This window comes from Mirounga angustirostris, unplaced genomic scaffold, assembly GCF_029215605.1.
Source record: "Mirounga angustirostris isolate CCGP_5_RB_7025 unplaced genomic scaffold, mMirAng1.0.hap1 SCAF_13, whole genome shotgun sequence".
Taxonomy (NCBI): Eukaryota; Metazoa; Chordata; class Mammalia; order Carnivora; family Phocidae; genus Mirounga; species Mirounga angustirostris.
In genome coordinates this window covers 103,731,799-103,748,644 of record NW_026991721.1, presented here as the reverse complement: position 1 = coordinate 103,748,644, position 16,846 = coordinate 103,731,799, and the positions used below count along the sequence as shown (strand labels likewise).

The 16,846-nt window shown below is 38.1% G+C and overlaps 1 protein-coding gene across 3 annotated transcripts in view; it reads left to right on the top strand.

The window, feature by feature from the left end:
• The window catches only part of DDX10 (DEAD-box helicase 10), a 329,122-nt gene that overhangs the window by 221,155 nt on the left and 91,121 nt on the right, over positions 1-16,846 (top strand). For all 3 annotated transcript variants that reach the window (XM_045895095.3, XM_064577487.1, XM_045895094.3), the window contains one exon: positions 12,044-12,180. In XM_045895095.3, coding sequence (XP_045751051.1) covers positions 12,044-12,180 — 137 coding nt within the window. The remainder of the gene's footprint in view (positions 1-12,043; positions 12,181-16,846) is intronic.

Genomic DNA, 16,846 nt, shown 5'->3' with positions numbered 1-16,846 from the left:
CCCTTGGAGAAATGGTGAGTTGGTAGAACAAACCATGAGGAATCTAGGAAAAGTAAATGTGCACGTGACTGAAACCCATCCCGTCAGTGTTCTATTGCTCTAAAGCTAGAGCCAAAAAGGCGGCGTTCCGGCTTCCCTTTTCTCCGTGAGAAACGAAAAGTTTGGCCAAAGATTGCAAAGATACTCATGTGACAGATGGGTATCTGATCCCACTCATTCTACGACTGTTTTATGAATTGCTGTTAGGTGTTCTTGCCTTTAAAAATGTGGAGTTTATGACTTCTGTGTTTTTCTGCTTGTCAGCAGCCTGAAACAATTCTTAAGGGACTGGCATGTGTCATTCGGCAATTGAAAACGAATTCACATTCAGGGCTTTTGGGAATGAATGACCCTCTTAAAAACTCAGAACTGTCTAATTTGAGGCCTGTGTTCTCAGTTTAGTATCAGTTTAGCCCCAGTAAATACAGTTGTACCAAGCATTAGTTCTTGACCAGGGACAGGAGTCAGGGATGGTTGGTACAGTTATGTCATCATCCCCAAAAATTCTTTCTTGCTGCCTTCTCCAAACACCTGGCAATCACTGATCTATTTTCTGTCCCTAGTTTGTTGTTATTGTTGTTTTTCCCAGATTTTAATATAAATTGAATCACTCCGTATATAGCCTTTGGGGTCCATTCTCTTTCACTCAGTAAGGTGCATTTGAAATTCACCCATGTTGTTGCATAGATCAGTCCTTGTCATTGTTGAATAATATTCCATTCATCAAATTTACTACTTGGTTTACAAAGTAGTACTTGTATTTATTCTTGAACTACCTTTGCTAACATTCTAACATTGGTAGTTTCAATTCTCTTCTCTTTTGTGTATAATTTTCTATTTTTTTTATTATGAATACACTGCTTCCTAAGGAGATTTAAATCTGTTGCACATTTCTGCCTGTGTTAGAATTCATATTTGGAGAAAGCAGAGGGATACCTAGAAAGGATAAGACCGCCAAACTGCCGGCATGTCTTTTTCCCGTTTGTACAGTTCTGCTGTTGATGATGATGAACATTGTCACAGACTTCTTGTGCCTTCTCATTTGATCCTCACAGCAACGTTGAATGGTAGATGGCAGTGTTTAGATTATACAGATGAGGAAACAAGCTCCCAGAGTTAGTAAATTGCCTAAGGACTCGCAGCCAGCGATGGGTGGGACAATCAAATTAGGGTCTTGTCACTCATTTTAGATTAAAGTGTTCATTATTGTGACAAGAATGGCAAACTGGAATTTGTATTTTGTTTAATATCTTATTTGATAACTTTCCTCTGGAAAGAAGAGAATGAGAAGGGGCGCCTGGGTGGCTCAGTCGCTAAGCATCTGCCTTCGGCTCAGGTCATGATCCCAGGGTCCTGGGATCAAGCCCCGCATCGGGCTCCCTGCTCAGCAGGGAGTCTGCTTCTCCCTCTCCCACTCCCCCTGCTTGTGTTCCTGCTCTCGCTGTCTCTCTCTCTGTCAGATAAATAAAATCTTTAAAAAAAAAAAAACAGTATGAGAAATAAAGATGATCAATAATGGGAAGCACCATTATGTAATAGGATATTATGAAATTGTAGCATTCTCAGTATCTTTCAGAGCTCTATGAGATATTCATATATTAAGTAAACAAGTAAGTAAGCAATTTAGGAAGAATAATGAATTTTGTGTAAGGCAGTTTTAGAAGGAATTTCATTTTGTTGAAAGTCTTATTAAGGTTAAAATGCTGAATCATAGGCTCTTCTGTCATGCCATGTTTCAGATTACATTCTTCTTCTGTAGCAATGCTCAGCAAACAGTAAGTATGCAGTATATAGTTGTTGAGTGACTATTCCAAATTCTGAAGATCCTTCCAAATTTGGGACTTGCTCTTTGAGACTTTGAATATTCATGTGCCAGCCGTTCGCCTGCCATTCTTAACTGTGTTCACTTCATGTATTATTTATATCACCTCCTCATAGTCTTTCAATCAGATATTTCTATTGTTTTGGAACGCTTAGAAAAAATAAAGAGGGTACTGAGCAGAATTCGGGTAAGCTTAACTAGATTTAAGAAGGAAATTCTCTAAACAGGTAGCCTTTGCTTAAATTCTCCTCCTTGTTCCCCTGGATATTGCTTTTATCATTTCCCAACATCCTGTGTTCCCTTTGTCTTCTCAGGTTCCTCTATGATTAGATGGCCATGGCTGAAATGTGTTGCCTTCCTCTGACTCACTATACCTATTAGATAAGTGCTGGAGTTAGGAAGGACAGATTTCTGAACAAGAACCCCATAAATATAGAGTCCAGAACCCTCAACCAGGGTTGTGGATTTCAAGTGCAATTCAGCCAGTACATACTGGAAGTGCAGAAAAGATACACTTTGGCCAGATACCAAACACCAAGTATAAAAATCAGCATTAGGCCAAAGCCCAACATCACCATTATGGAATAAATTTCTAGGAGCCAGAAACTGAAAATATTCTAAAATATTTTAATGAGTATGACAACATCCTTATTAGAAAGTGAAGGAGTCAGGCTATTAAAATTTGGCATTATGGTCAGGAGCAGTGATCTCTCAGCTCTGTCAGCTTCTCCTATGTTTACTATTCTGCACATGGACCTTAGTAAGTAGATGTTGACTTTCAGCATTTAATATCATTAATCTTTTTGTGCTTATAGTTGAGAAAAGCCATTTCAATGATTTTTTTCCACTCAGGAACTTTGTACCTGGAATGTATAGCTTCTCAAAAAAATCAGTCCATCTCTAACTACTGAAGGTGGTTGGCTCTGTCTTTAGCAATCAGAATTTTTATTTTAAATTACAAAACTATGAAGTATCATCTTCTCAGTGCTTTCTTAGAAAGTTGTTTTGAAGTTTTGTTAGTGGTAACAAATTGTATTTTGAATACCTCATTTTTCTCTAAAATTTTCTTTCACCATCTTTACATTCTTTTTCAGGATCAGAAATAGTTTATTACGTTGGAATTTTCCCTCGTGAAATTTTGTTGTGTCAAAGTTGACATTCTGCTTTAGTTCATCATTATGGGAAGACTTCTTTTTTAATATCCTAAGTGGAATTAAATAACTAAAATCTGAAGACAATTCTGAAAACTTATTTTATTCATTTTTGTTGAATGCTGTATAGTATAGAGGAAGGTAGTGCAGGTAATTTAGACTTTGAGATGATTTCCTCAGATGATCCCGACCTGCAAGCACACATGTTCTCTCCATCCGCTGAATGCAGTATTGCTTCCGTTTCCACTCCTTAGCAAAGTGACTGAAATCAAGTCTTATTCCCTGTTATTTTAGAAACGCTTTGGTCTTTGGCCTAATAAAATATACTCTGGTGCGAAGTGAGGCTCTCTTACTTTGCATGTAGTTCAAAGCAATCATCCATTTTCTTTCCTCCCTTGTCAGCCCTCCTCTTGAGATGTTCTTGACTTATGTCATTTTGTGTTTTCTTTTTATCAAGCTTTGAGTGTGTTACATTTCTTATTGGGCCACTTTGTACTCTCTCACTTTTAGCGCTAGGATTTCACTTTTGTTTTTGCTTTGGCTGTGGTTGTGAGTGCCCTCAGAAAGAAAAAGAAGTAAAGGAAATCCAGCATGTATAGAAGCATAGTTAGGTGTAGGGTCTGGCTCTCTCTGCTGTCTGCCGAAGGAAGTTTAAACAATATTCTAAAATTTTAAAGTTCTCAAAAGTAAGACCCTGACTCATTCATTTTTGCCTACCTATGATGGGCTAAATATACTGAGCACTCAGAAAATGATTATTAATTTGAGCTGAAGGAAGTGCTTGAGGTTTCCGAATTTTTTGAATGAATGTAAGGGTCAAGGACTTGTTCATAGCCAAGTCCATAACTAGATTTTTTGTGTATGTATAAGCCCTCAGTGTGTGTATAGCTCTTACCTGAAGTTTTCTTGCACGATCTTCTAGAAGGAATTTTAAACATAATTTATAATTTATAAATATTATTATTTTATAGGCATTATCACACATTCATTTTTCTTTACTGACCACTCATTTTTTCCTATTAAGATGCTGATTGCATATTTTCCAAGCACCTGCAATTAATTAAAATTGTTATCGGCTTCCTTATGCCTAAATACTATGACATATTTCTATTTTATACTTGAGGAATCTGAGACATAAGTGGTTGACAATTATCAATAAAAATCCTACAATCAGATCTAAATTGATAAGATTTCTAACTTAACTAGTATTAAACCTTTATCAATTATAAGTATTTATATACTCATTAATAATACTGTATTCCACTTTAATATTTTCACATTAAATATCTATTTACTTATCAAGTATTTGCGAACCTGCTCTATGCTTTTTGATTTCAGCAGTGAGCAATTTTAAGAAAAATGTTCAAAGACAATTTAGGTGATACAAGCTTTAACATTTTGTGAAGTGGACAGTTTCCTATTGGAGAACTGCAAAATGGGGCATAAGACAGGAAGCATTTATAGGATAAAGAATAAAGAACAAGGAAGAGGGAAAAAATATCTGATTGGTTGGGGCCACTTAATCAGTCTTGTTCTGGGTGAGAAGGACCAGAGTTGGCTTGGCACTTGGGGATTAGCTGACTGGATAGAGTGCATCTCTGGTAAAGCAGAACATTTACAGGGACACAAAAGTTTTGATTTGCTCACATGGCACCCCAGGTAGGAGTGCCTCCATCTTGGGCCTGGGAATTTATTTCAACAGCAGTAATAGGATATGGCCTTTACTCCCATGGAACCTACACTTAGAAAGGAATATAGACATTAAATAGGGAATTCGCTTGAGGTGTAACACTGAAAACAAATCTTCAGGAAGTTTTACTAAGGAAGTGATGTTTAGAAATGTTTAATCTAAGACCTGATGACTTGGAATTAACCACGTGTGGTATAATAAAAAATATATTTGATCTTTATTCCTGGTTCCCGACACTGAACTCCTAAAATCCTTGGAATTTCCTGAGTGGTAGAACTGCTTTATTACTCATAAGGAGCTCCTGCCCAGCGCACTTGAGTTTATGCGAATGAGGTGACTCAGGGTGGAGTCTCTTGATAGCTTCGGAAGGGGGCCTGGTCACCAGAGAGACTGAACACAGAATTAGAGGATGGGAACTTTTAGCCCTACCTCCTATCTCTTGGAAGGAAATTGGGCCTGGAAATTGAGTTATAAGAACTCTTGAACAGTAAGGTTCTGAGAACTTCCAGGTTGGTGAATATGTCACTGTGCTAGGAAGGTGGCCCACCTGGAGAGGGCCTGGAAGTTCTGCACCCCACCCCCACTCCATACCTTATTCTATGCATCTCTTCCATTTGGTTGTTCCTGAGTTGTTACCTCTATAATAAAGAAGCTGGCAGTCATAAGCAGGGCACTTTCCTGAGTTCTGAATCGTTCTAGAGAATTATCAAACCTGAGGAGGAGGCTGTGAGAATCCCAGAATTTGTAGTTGGCCAGGGAGAAGTGCAGGTCATTTGGGGACCCCACTTGCAGCTGGCATTTGATGTCTCGTGGGACGGAGCCCTTTACCTGTGGGTCTTTGCTAACTCTGCATCGTGTCAGAATTGAATTGCTGGGACACTCGTCTGGCATTGAAAAATTGGTGTCAGGAAACACCGTACACCAGGCAAGAGGAAGTGGAGAGGATTCTAGTAGAAAAATACCCGGCATGAGGATGTTGAGGTGGGAAGGGGCTTGACTTGTTCTAGGACTTGAAAGAGTGTCTTAAAGGGGTGTAAGCAGGTGAAAACACCATCAGATTTGAACCTTAATGAAGCAACAACATTCTAGTTACAACATAGATAATTGATGTGATTAGAAGGAAGGGAAGAGGGGCTCCTGGGTGGCTCAGTCGTTAAGCGTCTGCCTTCGGCTCAGGTCATCATCCCAGGGTCCTGGGATCGGACCCTGTGTTGGGCTCCCTGCTCAGGGGAAGCCTGCTTCTCCTTCTCCTACTCCCCCCGTTTGTGTTCCCTCTCTCGCTGTCTCTCTCTCTCTCTGTCAAATAAATAAATAAAATCTTAAAAAAAAGGGGGGGGGGGAGAATGGTTACAGAGAGTCTCGTGAGGAAGCTGGTGGGGGACCGCACGCAGGAGACGCCAGAGAGGTACTTGGGAGACCAGAGCATCAGACTGGAGGTGAGTGCATGCAATGTGCATAGAAAACAGCGCTCTATGATTTATGAAGCTTATAAAATATGCTTGATTCTGAAGGAAGAATTGTACCAGCCTCAAATCCAGAGATTTTACAGAGAAAGTTAACATAGTATACGTCCAGGTTTGTGTGACCTTGGTTAAGTTATTTAGTCCTCTGAATCGCAGTTTTTTTCATTTTGGAAACAAGAACAGTAATTATCTTCTTTATAGGGCTTGAAAATCAAGTAAGATAAAGTGTGTCAGAGCCCTTTGTGAATTTACTGCTGGAGGGTAACACTTCGCATCTGTGTTTCTTGCCATCATCAAAACCGAAAACAAAATAAAAGCTAGTTGGGTTACATTTCTTTTTCATATATTTTCTTGTATCCTACTTAAAATTGAGTCTTCCAAGTAACTATTTTTGGAAAAGCCGTTCTTATTTTAGGTGAAATATTTTCCTCAGAGGTTCTGAAACTATATTTCAGGAACAGCCAGTTCATAGAGGTGACCCTGATCTCTTTGGGTGTGAGGCCTTATTTCTTGGGGTTGCAAGAGAGAAGAGTGGAGTATAGGTGTGACAGGAGGGGTTCTTGTTTCGTTTTGAGCTGGGGTTGGGGAGCGGGGGAAGGTGGGAGGGTGGTTGGTCAGTGAGGCAGGAGTGGTTGCAGCTTCCAACCTGGAAGTACCTGAAGAGAAGCATGTTGACCGTCAGGATCCATGGTCAGTCAGCTGCATGTTAGAGGAACCCTGAGTTGAAGACTACATTCTGTAAGATGGTAGGCATTTAGCAGGACCAGTGGAGTCAGTTAGCTCGTGATTGGGAACCTGGCTTTCATGCTATGCTTCTCCATGGGTAAGTAACCTAGAAGAGTTCATTTTCTTGTTAGGGTAGGGACTTTGTCTCATTTACTCTGCATCCCCAGAACCTAGTTATATATCTGGCACATATAATAGCTTCTTAATAAAGACTTGTTGAAGAAAGGCGTTTTTGTAAGGCATCTTTGCAGTATTTACCAAGCAGCTTTCTTGGACCATATTTGACATGTGCAGTTATGGTTCTGTGCATATTGATTCTCTGCAATATATTATGTACCCATGTAGTCCACAGAATCTGGTTGGTTCTCCCTCCTTGACATCTTTCAGACCTGTCCCCACCTCCATTTCCATGGCCACTTTCTTCACTGAATCCCTCTTTCCACCTGGATTATTGTAGTTTTTAAACTGATATCCTACCTTCAGACCTTAAACCCTTCAACCACCCTTCCCATTGCTGTCAGGTGCGGCATCTCTAAGGTAGAAATTTAATTACTTTCCTGCATTTAATGCTTAAATATTAAATAGTTCCCTTTTGCCATGAGCTTCTAGCCATGGTGTCCTAACGCACTGAGGTGTCAGAGTTGGGAAGTGGTAGGTATATCAGAGTAATTACGTTCTCATGAAGATAATCCCAAAAGGAGATAAAAATGAGTATGGTGCCTTTTTTATAAATATTCTTTTGAATGATTTATGAAATCACAAGGATAGAGACGAGCAGTTAGTAGAGATGAGCAGCTAGAACGTCTTTTTTTTTTTTTTTTGCTACCTTAAATAGCTAGAAGGAACATACTTCTAAACTAGACCTTATGATAAAGACAAACAGTACTTTTCTCTAGAATGTTTTCATTATGGCAATAGTCCTCATAACTTTTATTTATGCTTTGTGTTTATTGTAAATGATAGTGTTTTTGTTTTAATAAATTAAAGCTATCAAAGAGCCACAGTATGTTTATATTTTATAGTTTTATTTCCGACCATATGAAGAATGAACCAAAGGACAAGAAAGATCAATATAAAAATGACTTTTTTTGTCATTCCTACACTTCTAGTAGGTTGAAATTGTTTCTGAAAGGAGTGATTGCCAACTTAAATTCATTTGTCATTGTCATGCATTAAGGTATGTAATGCAGTACAAACAATATGGTGATCATCTTCTAAGTTAGGAAATAACAAAACCTGAATGTTGTTAATTGGAAGAGAGAGTAACAGAAATCCAAATAATATGTTATCCATTTAAATTTTCATCAGTCTGAATTAGTATTTTCCTTCAAATAGTCAGATATGTGCACTGGAATATTGAGTGAGATATTTATACTAAGTCTTACTATCTAATTTATTTCTCCTATTGTAGGACTTTTTTGAAGGCTACTTGCTTTATGATAAATGCGAAAGGAGCATATTAAATGGTATTAGGTGTTAAAATGCAGTTAAATGAAATATTCTGCTTGAAGTGTCAGAGCATAGATCTCAAAGCCAATATAGCAGGTGGAAATTAGAGCAATTCCCACAAGCGAGAAAACTATAGAGAAGGTGAGCTCAATTCTGCTTAAATCCTTGGCTGAGTGTCACATGTTATAGGCTCAGGGGAGACCTGTAGGAAGCCAGGCTAAAAAAGCAGCGTTTGGAAGCCACAGGGACAAAACAGAGCTATAAGCACCTGAGCACCATGATAGAGTTTGTGGTTTGAATCCAAGCAAGAGAACTGCTTAATAGAATACAAATCCCGTAGTCCTCAGAAAAATGTGACAGAATTCAGTTTCTGTATCTGCAGTGTCTGTTTTTCTACAAAATTATTGGAGATGCAATTAGGCCGTAAAATGTGATCCATACCGAAGAGAAAGGCAGTCACAGAAACTATTAGGCCAGATTTGAATTTAGCAAACTTCAAAGCAACTATTTTAAATATGTTCAAAGAATTAAAGGAAAGTATGTTCAGAGAATTAAAGGAGAATATAGTATGAATGAATAAATAGATAATCTCAGCGGAGCTATGGAAACTATAGTAAAAACAAAACAAGCTGGGTAGTCCTAGAGCTGAAACACAAAATTACAGTTAAAAAAAAAAAAAAATTGCCAGATGGGCTCAAAAGTAGTTTGGAAATATCAGAAGAAAGGAATAGCAAACCTGGAGACCCAGTAGAAATGACCCTGTCCGAAGACCATGAAGAAAAAAGATTGAAAAAATAAATGAACAAAGCCTCAGAGAACTGTGAAGTAGGCCAATATATATGAGAACGAGGCATACAAATGTTTAAAGAAATAATGGCCAAACGCCCCAAATGTAGTGAAAAACATGAAATGATAGATCCAAGAAGCTGGCAGAGCCACAAGAAAGAGGAACACAAAACCATTCCCAGATGTAACATAACATAATAAAATAAAATTTAAAAACAAACAAAAAAAAACTCCTCTATGATAAAGAGAAATGTTTGAAAACCACCAGAGGAAGATGACACTTGTTGCTTACATTTCAAGGGAAAAACCAAAAATATTTGTTGTTAATCATAAAATTTGAGTTTCTAAGAAAAAATTAGAATTTTGGAAAGCTTGTATCCACCAATAGCTTCCCCATACTTTGAAAGACACCTCTTATGATATTGAAGGTGATATTAACAAATGTGATTTTAAAAAAATACTGTAAAATGAGGGGCGCCTGGGTGGCTCAGTCATTTAGCGTCTGCCTTCGGCTCAGGTCATGGTCCTGGGGTCCTGGGATCGAGCCCCACATGGGGCTCCCTGCTCGGCGGGAAGCCTGCTTCTCCCTCTCCCACTCCTCCTGGTGTGTTCCCTCTCTCACTGTCTCTCTCTCTGTCAAATAAAAAAATCTTAAAAAAAATATATTGTAAAATGAAATGTATCAACACTTGAAGATTCACATAAGGAAGATCTGCATAATTCAGTGAACCAGTGTTTTCCATATAGCTGATACATGATGTTACAAAATCACTCACTGGTAAAAGATACATTCAAAGTGAAAAGTAGACCGATGGGTTTTAATGTAACAGTACAAAATGGCTTCAGATTCTACATTGCAACTACTTGTTCTGAAACTACTCATCAGGATTTGTTGTGTTATCAAAGAAAAGTAACTGCCATTCCCTGAAAAGGCTACTCCTCCCTTTCCCAACCATCTTACCTCAGAGCGACTAGATTTTCTTCATATACTTCACCCAGAACAACACATTGTGAATGCAGAGGAACATTTGGGCACTTAGCTGTCTTCTTTTAAACTAGTTACTGTAGGGGCACCTGGGTGGCTCAGTCGGTTAAGCATCCGACTCTTGGTTTTCGTTCAGGTCATGTTCTCAGCGTCATGAGATCAAGGCCTGGTGTCAGGCTTCCCCACTGGGTGTGCAGCCTGCTTGAGATTCCCTCTCTCTCCCTCTCCCTGCCTCTCTCCCCCGGCTCACATGTGCACGCTCTCTTAAAAAAAAAATAAATAAATAAATGAAAGAAAAGAAAAAAAAATACTAGTTATTAAAGAAACTTCAAAAATATAAAACAATGGTATTTTGGGAAATTATAGCTGTTTTTCATAAAATATGACATTTATGTTAATACTTAGTGAATTTTGTTACTTTAAAATTAATTTTTAAAAAATCTTAGTTTTAATTTCTAATACAGTAAATATCAGTAAATATAATCCACATTCGCAAATCTTTGGAGTCTTTCATACATTTTAAGTGTAAAGAGAGACCAAAAAACTTGAAAATTGTTTTGAATCTGCTCTGTCTTCAAATTCCTTTGAGAGCATCAGACTGGAAAATTGGAAATACCTTGTAGCCCAGGAGATTAGTGTTTTGGAGTATATGAGGACCTTCAGTTTTTGTTGATACCCTTCATTATTTTCAAGTAGACCATCTCATAGGCTGTGCAGGGTGCTGCTTACTGCCTTTGATGGCAATCCCCCCACTCCCACCTTTGATACATTTTTTTCAGACCTGTTATTTTCAGCTGGGAGCTTTACCAGGAAAGCAATAGGGGCCTTTTGCATTGATGACTAATCCTTCTTTTCTTTTCTTCTTCCTCCTTTTGTTATGTTGAGAGGTTATCAAGGGAGAGATGTTCAGAAGGTGTTAGAGGGCCTTTACCATGGCTTTGCACAGTCACTTGCTATGCTATTCTAAGTTGTTATGCACTTCCTGGGAAAGAACATTAAACATTTGAAAACAGAATCATTGACGTTTGTCTCATATGGTGTGAAGAAGAATTATAAAGATGGTAACTGAGAGAAACTCATCCAGAATTTTTTTTTTAAGTCCTACTTATAATCTGCTAAATGCATGTGATGATGCTTGTTTGGTTTTGTAACCTAGTAGATAAGAAGCACAATGTGCCAGAAATAAATTTTTTATAAGGGATGGTCATTACATAAATGTGTAGTAAGTGTATTTTAACATTACAGTGCTTTGTTCTTTGACAAAAATAAACCACTATAAAATAAAAGCAAAAAAAAAAAAAAAACCACCTACGTACATACTTGGCATAAAACGGAATTATTCCCAACTTCTTCCATGTGTTACTGCTTCTCCTGTCTTTTGGTATTCCTCTCCTTTTCCATTGTTTTAATGATCTCATACTTAAACTTGAATTTAGAACCCTCCTTGCTATTAATGAGCTTGTATTGATCTGATTATTAATTTAAACACTTAGATTACTGTGATCATAAAGTCATCAGACAAAAAGAGAGTTTCTGTACCTCTTCTGGCCTTTTATATTTTCATATAATATTTTTGGGAGTTTTGAAATTCGCATGTGTATGGACAGGAGCACAAAATCAACTTTATTTTATACTTTATTTCTTTGACAGTTATGTGGAAGTAATAAAACTGACCATTTTTCCCATGTTTTGTTTAAGGGACTTAATGGTGATTTACTTCCTGAACCATATTTTCATTTTATTTTTGAAATGACATGGGTTTCCTTTCTCTTTGCAAATGATAATGGTTCTGAAAGTCACATAGTGGCTTTCACCAGAATAGAAGGCTTCCAGTTTGAGGATATCAGTTAGACAAGTGTTTGTGTCTTGAAATAAGACTTGATTACTCATCAGCTGTTTTCTTAAACCACAACTCCCCTTGTGTTTTCTTAGGTCAGAGATGAAGAGGAAGCCTTTCTGGATTGGAGTGATGATGATGATGATGGATTTGATCCAAGCACACTTCCAGATCCAGATAAGTACAGAAGCTCTGAAGAATCAGACAGTGAAGACCTGGAAAATAAAATTAGGTATGTTTTTACTTTTAGTAGGATTAAATATATAGATCTTCTCTGAATCCAGAGGATGTGTAGAGACAAATGTCTTGTGCTCTTCTCATCATTTTGGGGGCTCTCTTATTGTTTCTGTTATCACTGTTAGTTTTAACAGTTATAATAAGAATTGTTTTTTCTTTCTCTCTTCTTGTCTTTCTCCTTCTGAATCCTTTATGCTTAAGTATTTGATGCAGTAGGGTATAATTAGTGCAAACAGAGGCAGAAGTTTATTTTGATTCACTGTCAAAGGACTCTGTTGAGAGTGTTGTTAAAAAGTCTCTCTGAATTTTAAAAAAGGGCAGTTATACTTTCACATTTTTTATGTAAAATTAAGTAACAAATACATAAAATAATGGAAAACTTAAACAGCCCTTGACAAATTCTCTCAATTTAAAATCTGTTTACTTGTGAACTTATTTGCGTCCGTGCCAAAAACAGATGAAATGCAATGAATTGAATAATAGTATGATTTGCTTAGCATTTGTTTTCAGAGTACTGTGTCTTAGATTACATTGAGATTGTATTGATTTAAAAGTTGAGGGCACAGAACTTCAAGGACATTCTAAACCAATGAGCCTCTTCAGGCAGAAGGGAGGTACTAATGACAGCTGAAGTTAATATGATTGAAGGAAAGAGGGAGCTTGTTGGAACCCCTAACTACTAGCTCAGGGATTTGGGAGTTAGAGAGATAGGCCACAAAGAGCTATAATCTGGTTTTAAGTAAGAACATTATGAAAAAATCTCATACTAATCAAAAAGATTATCCCCTAAGGAGTAAATGCTAAAGGGAGGATCATTTCAGAGTCACTCTTCATTTTGATCTTGTGTTCATTTAAACACAGAATTATCTTATAATACTGAAATGACATCCAAAATGCAGTCTTCCCAAGTGATGTCAGAAACTTGAGAATTTGCTATTGGACAGCTAGGTAGTGGACATAATGGTTTTCTAGTATTTCTAGTGGACATAATAGCAGACAATGTGGTAAACACACTAGCTTTACTACCGCAAGAGGTACCACAGGTGAAAATAATTTGATTATGACTTAGAAAAATATATAAATATGTTTGGCATAAGGGTTAAATAATTTAGATTCAGGGCATATTCCTAATCTTGAGAAATTGATCTTTAAGGGGAAATATGCACACTTTGCTTCAGAAAGTTCCTTAGTGCACATGTTGAGACCTTGATGAACTAGCAGTTCATTAAGCAGTTGAGTGGATGCTTCCCCATGAGCTCTAAAATAAATGTCCCTTTTTCAGAGTTGGTTTATGGGATCTCCATTTTGATAGATGTGATCTAACTCAACACATATGACTTTATATCATTAACTTCTTTTAAAAGACAAAATTCAATTGAGTAAAATTTAAAGATTTTAATGAATTTATTCAACAATTCATGAAAACAGGCAGCATCCCATCTAGCATATACAAAGGTGCTCTGAAGAGCTCTACAAAATGAAAGGCTTTTATAGGTAGAGGGGAGCAGGAGAAGGAATTTTTTTGTTTTTATCAAAGAGAGGCTTGTTTTAGACAAGGTCACCTTCCTGTGGGGATGGAAGGGGTCTGTTGGGCAGATGACCTCACTGGTGCTGACCAGGTGATTCCAGATTGACTGGTTTTAGGTCACATTCCTGGGAGAGGCTGAAGCCACAACTAGGTTAGGTATTAAGTCTTGGTTTATTGATGTGGGGCTTGGCACAAGTGACTCCATTTGGGGCCTATTACCTCTTTTTTAGCACTTCCAAATGTTTCTGTATAATTTTAGTCTCTGGAGAGAACATTCATTGGCTCTCACTGTTTGTTATTCAGCCATATTTTGCATATCTATTTAATACACCTTTAAAACATAGAACCTACCTTTGAAGTCATTGGCCACATGTCAGCATTCCTTCTGCATCTGATTCGTAACGATTTTTTCCCTAACAGTTCTTATGATAGCTTCTGGGTTATCCTTAATCTGTGCGCAGCAGACGCTTCATTTCATTCTTCTGGCATTTTTTACCCTCATAGTGACATTTCCCTGCTACCACCTCGTTAATATGACTTGTTCTCTAATAGCTTCATGTGCTTCATCCTCCTAACTAAAGCCTGTAACTGCATCCAAGCCAGAACCTTTCTTTTGTGTCAACAGATCTGGCTCCTGACTCTACTCCTTTGTCCACTGTTAATGTCATAGGCACAGAGAAGGCCCTGAAATATTTGGATTGATTGATTGACTTATGAAAGAGATATATAGAGTAAAAAAAGAGAAGTATAATTATCAGCAACTATATAATTGGTCCTAATAGTTTAGATGATACAAGAGAGCGTAGAATAGATGGTTGGAGAACTGGAGAAGCCAAGTTCAGATAGTATAATGGTGAAGGACAAGAAGGCCAGAATACCTTGAGATGCCAAGGCATCTTAACTTAAAGGTTCAGATGGAAAATAATGAAGCATTACATGAAAATTAAAATGGTTTTAATTTCAGGCACACCTAGTAAATCTGCATTAACAGAAATTGAAAGGAATTGGTAAACTTATCTTAAACTGAAGAAAAATCATCTTTTGTTGAAGAAAATATCAATAAGGGCTTATTCCCTTTGGCACATGTAAGGACTTCCTAGTAGTTTTGTTTTTGTTTGTGATGACAGTGATTATCTAGTCTAACCCTCTCTTCTTATAGATGAAGAAACCAAGGCTTCAGGGGATAAAATAATTTGTGATCACAATACTAAGTTAGGGACAGATCAGGGTAATGTGTGTAAATCAAATTGACTCCATAGTTCTAACACTCCAATGAAGTTATATAGAATTACCCTAGCATTAGGAAGGGTAGCTCAGGAACACTGTCTGAAGACCAATTTAATGTCATTTGGGTAAAGGCTTGATTGATGAACTAACTATAGGATAGATTTGACTAGATCGTGGTTTACCAACTTCAAATTACTGAACTCCTGTACAGATAATCTTTGTTTTGGTGGGTTGGGAGTAATCGTAGACTCTTGAGCAGCATCCCTTGCCTCTACCACTAACGCTTCCCCAGTTGGGACAACCAGAAATATCTTCAGACATTGCCAGAATCTCCCACTGGACTAGACTCAGGATGGCAGGCCCATATTACTGGTGGTTGATTTCCCTGTCCCTCATCCAGTATAGACTTTGTCTATATTCCTTTCCATTTAGCCCAAGCAGTCCTTCTCAATACAGCCTGTATCAGTCAGTTGGGATTCCTACCCAAGATAAAACCTATTTGCCATTCCCGAGCTAAGGCAGGGTGTCGGGTAGTTACAAGGTATAGCCTTCATGTGAAATTCCTGTATATACTCTACCTCCATTTTTCTCCCTTTCCCCTTCTCTGTTAGTGAAAATGAATAAAGATAAGTGTGAACTAGAACCAAAATTGCTTTTAGATAAGTAAAAGTGTTCACAAGTAAATCCCTATACACTAGAATTTTGACTGGTAATTGCTTTTGCTACTGCTGTTTATAATACCAGCACCAGTACAGTTCTTCTGTATGGTTCCAGTTTGGCTGCATCTTTCTTTCTTTGCTGCCCATAAATAAGAAGAGGGGCTAGGATTTTGTGATATCAGCTTTAGAGGGCTCTCCTGGCAGGCTCGCAGGTTTTATTTGCTGCACTCTTTCTAACCTCAGCTCAGGAATTGCAGCAACGGTGAGTTTGTCAGCCTCTTGGTCATTTTTGCTCTCCCAGTGGGTTATTCTCTGCTTATTAACTTCACATTTTTCCGATATGAGTTTACTTTTATGGGACCAGATAACACCAATTAGAAAATGGCTCAGTCCCAAAGTAAGTAGCATGAGCCACTTCCTTTGAAAGTTTCCTCTGGGTATTTCTTTGTCCTTTACCTCAGTGATACCCCTAAATATTCAGCATGAGTAACACTTTTGTCTCTCTACGTGGAGAGACACAGAGTCAGTAGGAAGTAGGCAAAGGAGAGCCAGATGTAGTGGAGAATGACTGAATCTGGGGTCTATAATTCTTCCTCAGGGAGGCGTGATGGGGTTTTAAAGAGCGTACCTCTGTCTCCCTCAGCACAGTGCAGTAGAATTTAACCCATCCTGAACCCTCTGTAGAATTCTCAGAACTGTCATCTCTAACACTGATTCCAGGGATTCTGGTGTGCGAGATTCAGCTCCTTTAAGTTAGCATGACAGAAAGAGTTCTCTTGCTTAAAAGAGTTCTCAGCGACAATGAAAATAATGTGACCTTGAGTTCCTTTGAAGGAGCTTTAAGAATGCTGTCATTAAGGGGTGCCTGGGTGGCTCAGTCGTTAAGCGTCTGCCTTCGGCTCAGGTCATGATCCCAGGGTCCTGGGATCGAGCCCCGCATCAGGCTCCCTGCTCCGCGGGAAGCCTGCTTCTCCCTCTCCCACTCCCCCTGCTTATGTTCCCTCTCTCGCTGTGCCTCTCTCTGTCAAATAAATAAATAAAATCTTTAAAAAAAAAAAAAAAGAATGCTGTCATTAATAGCTCATATATCCCTAGAAAGAGAGCAGTGAAATAGGAGGAAAAGTAGTGTCCCCCATAGTACAGAAGGATGTCAGCTGGCTAGTCAGCAGCAGATGCCCGAGCTCCATCAGGGCTCCAAGCTTTCATGTGCTGTTTTTGAAAATGGAGAAGGGAGAGCTTGCTTTGAC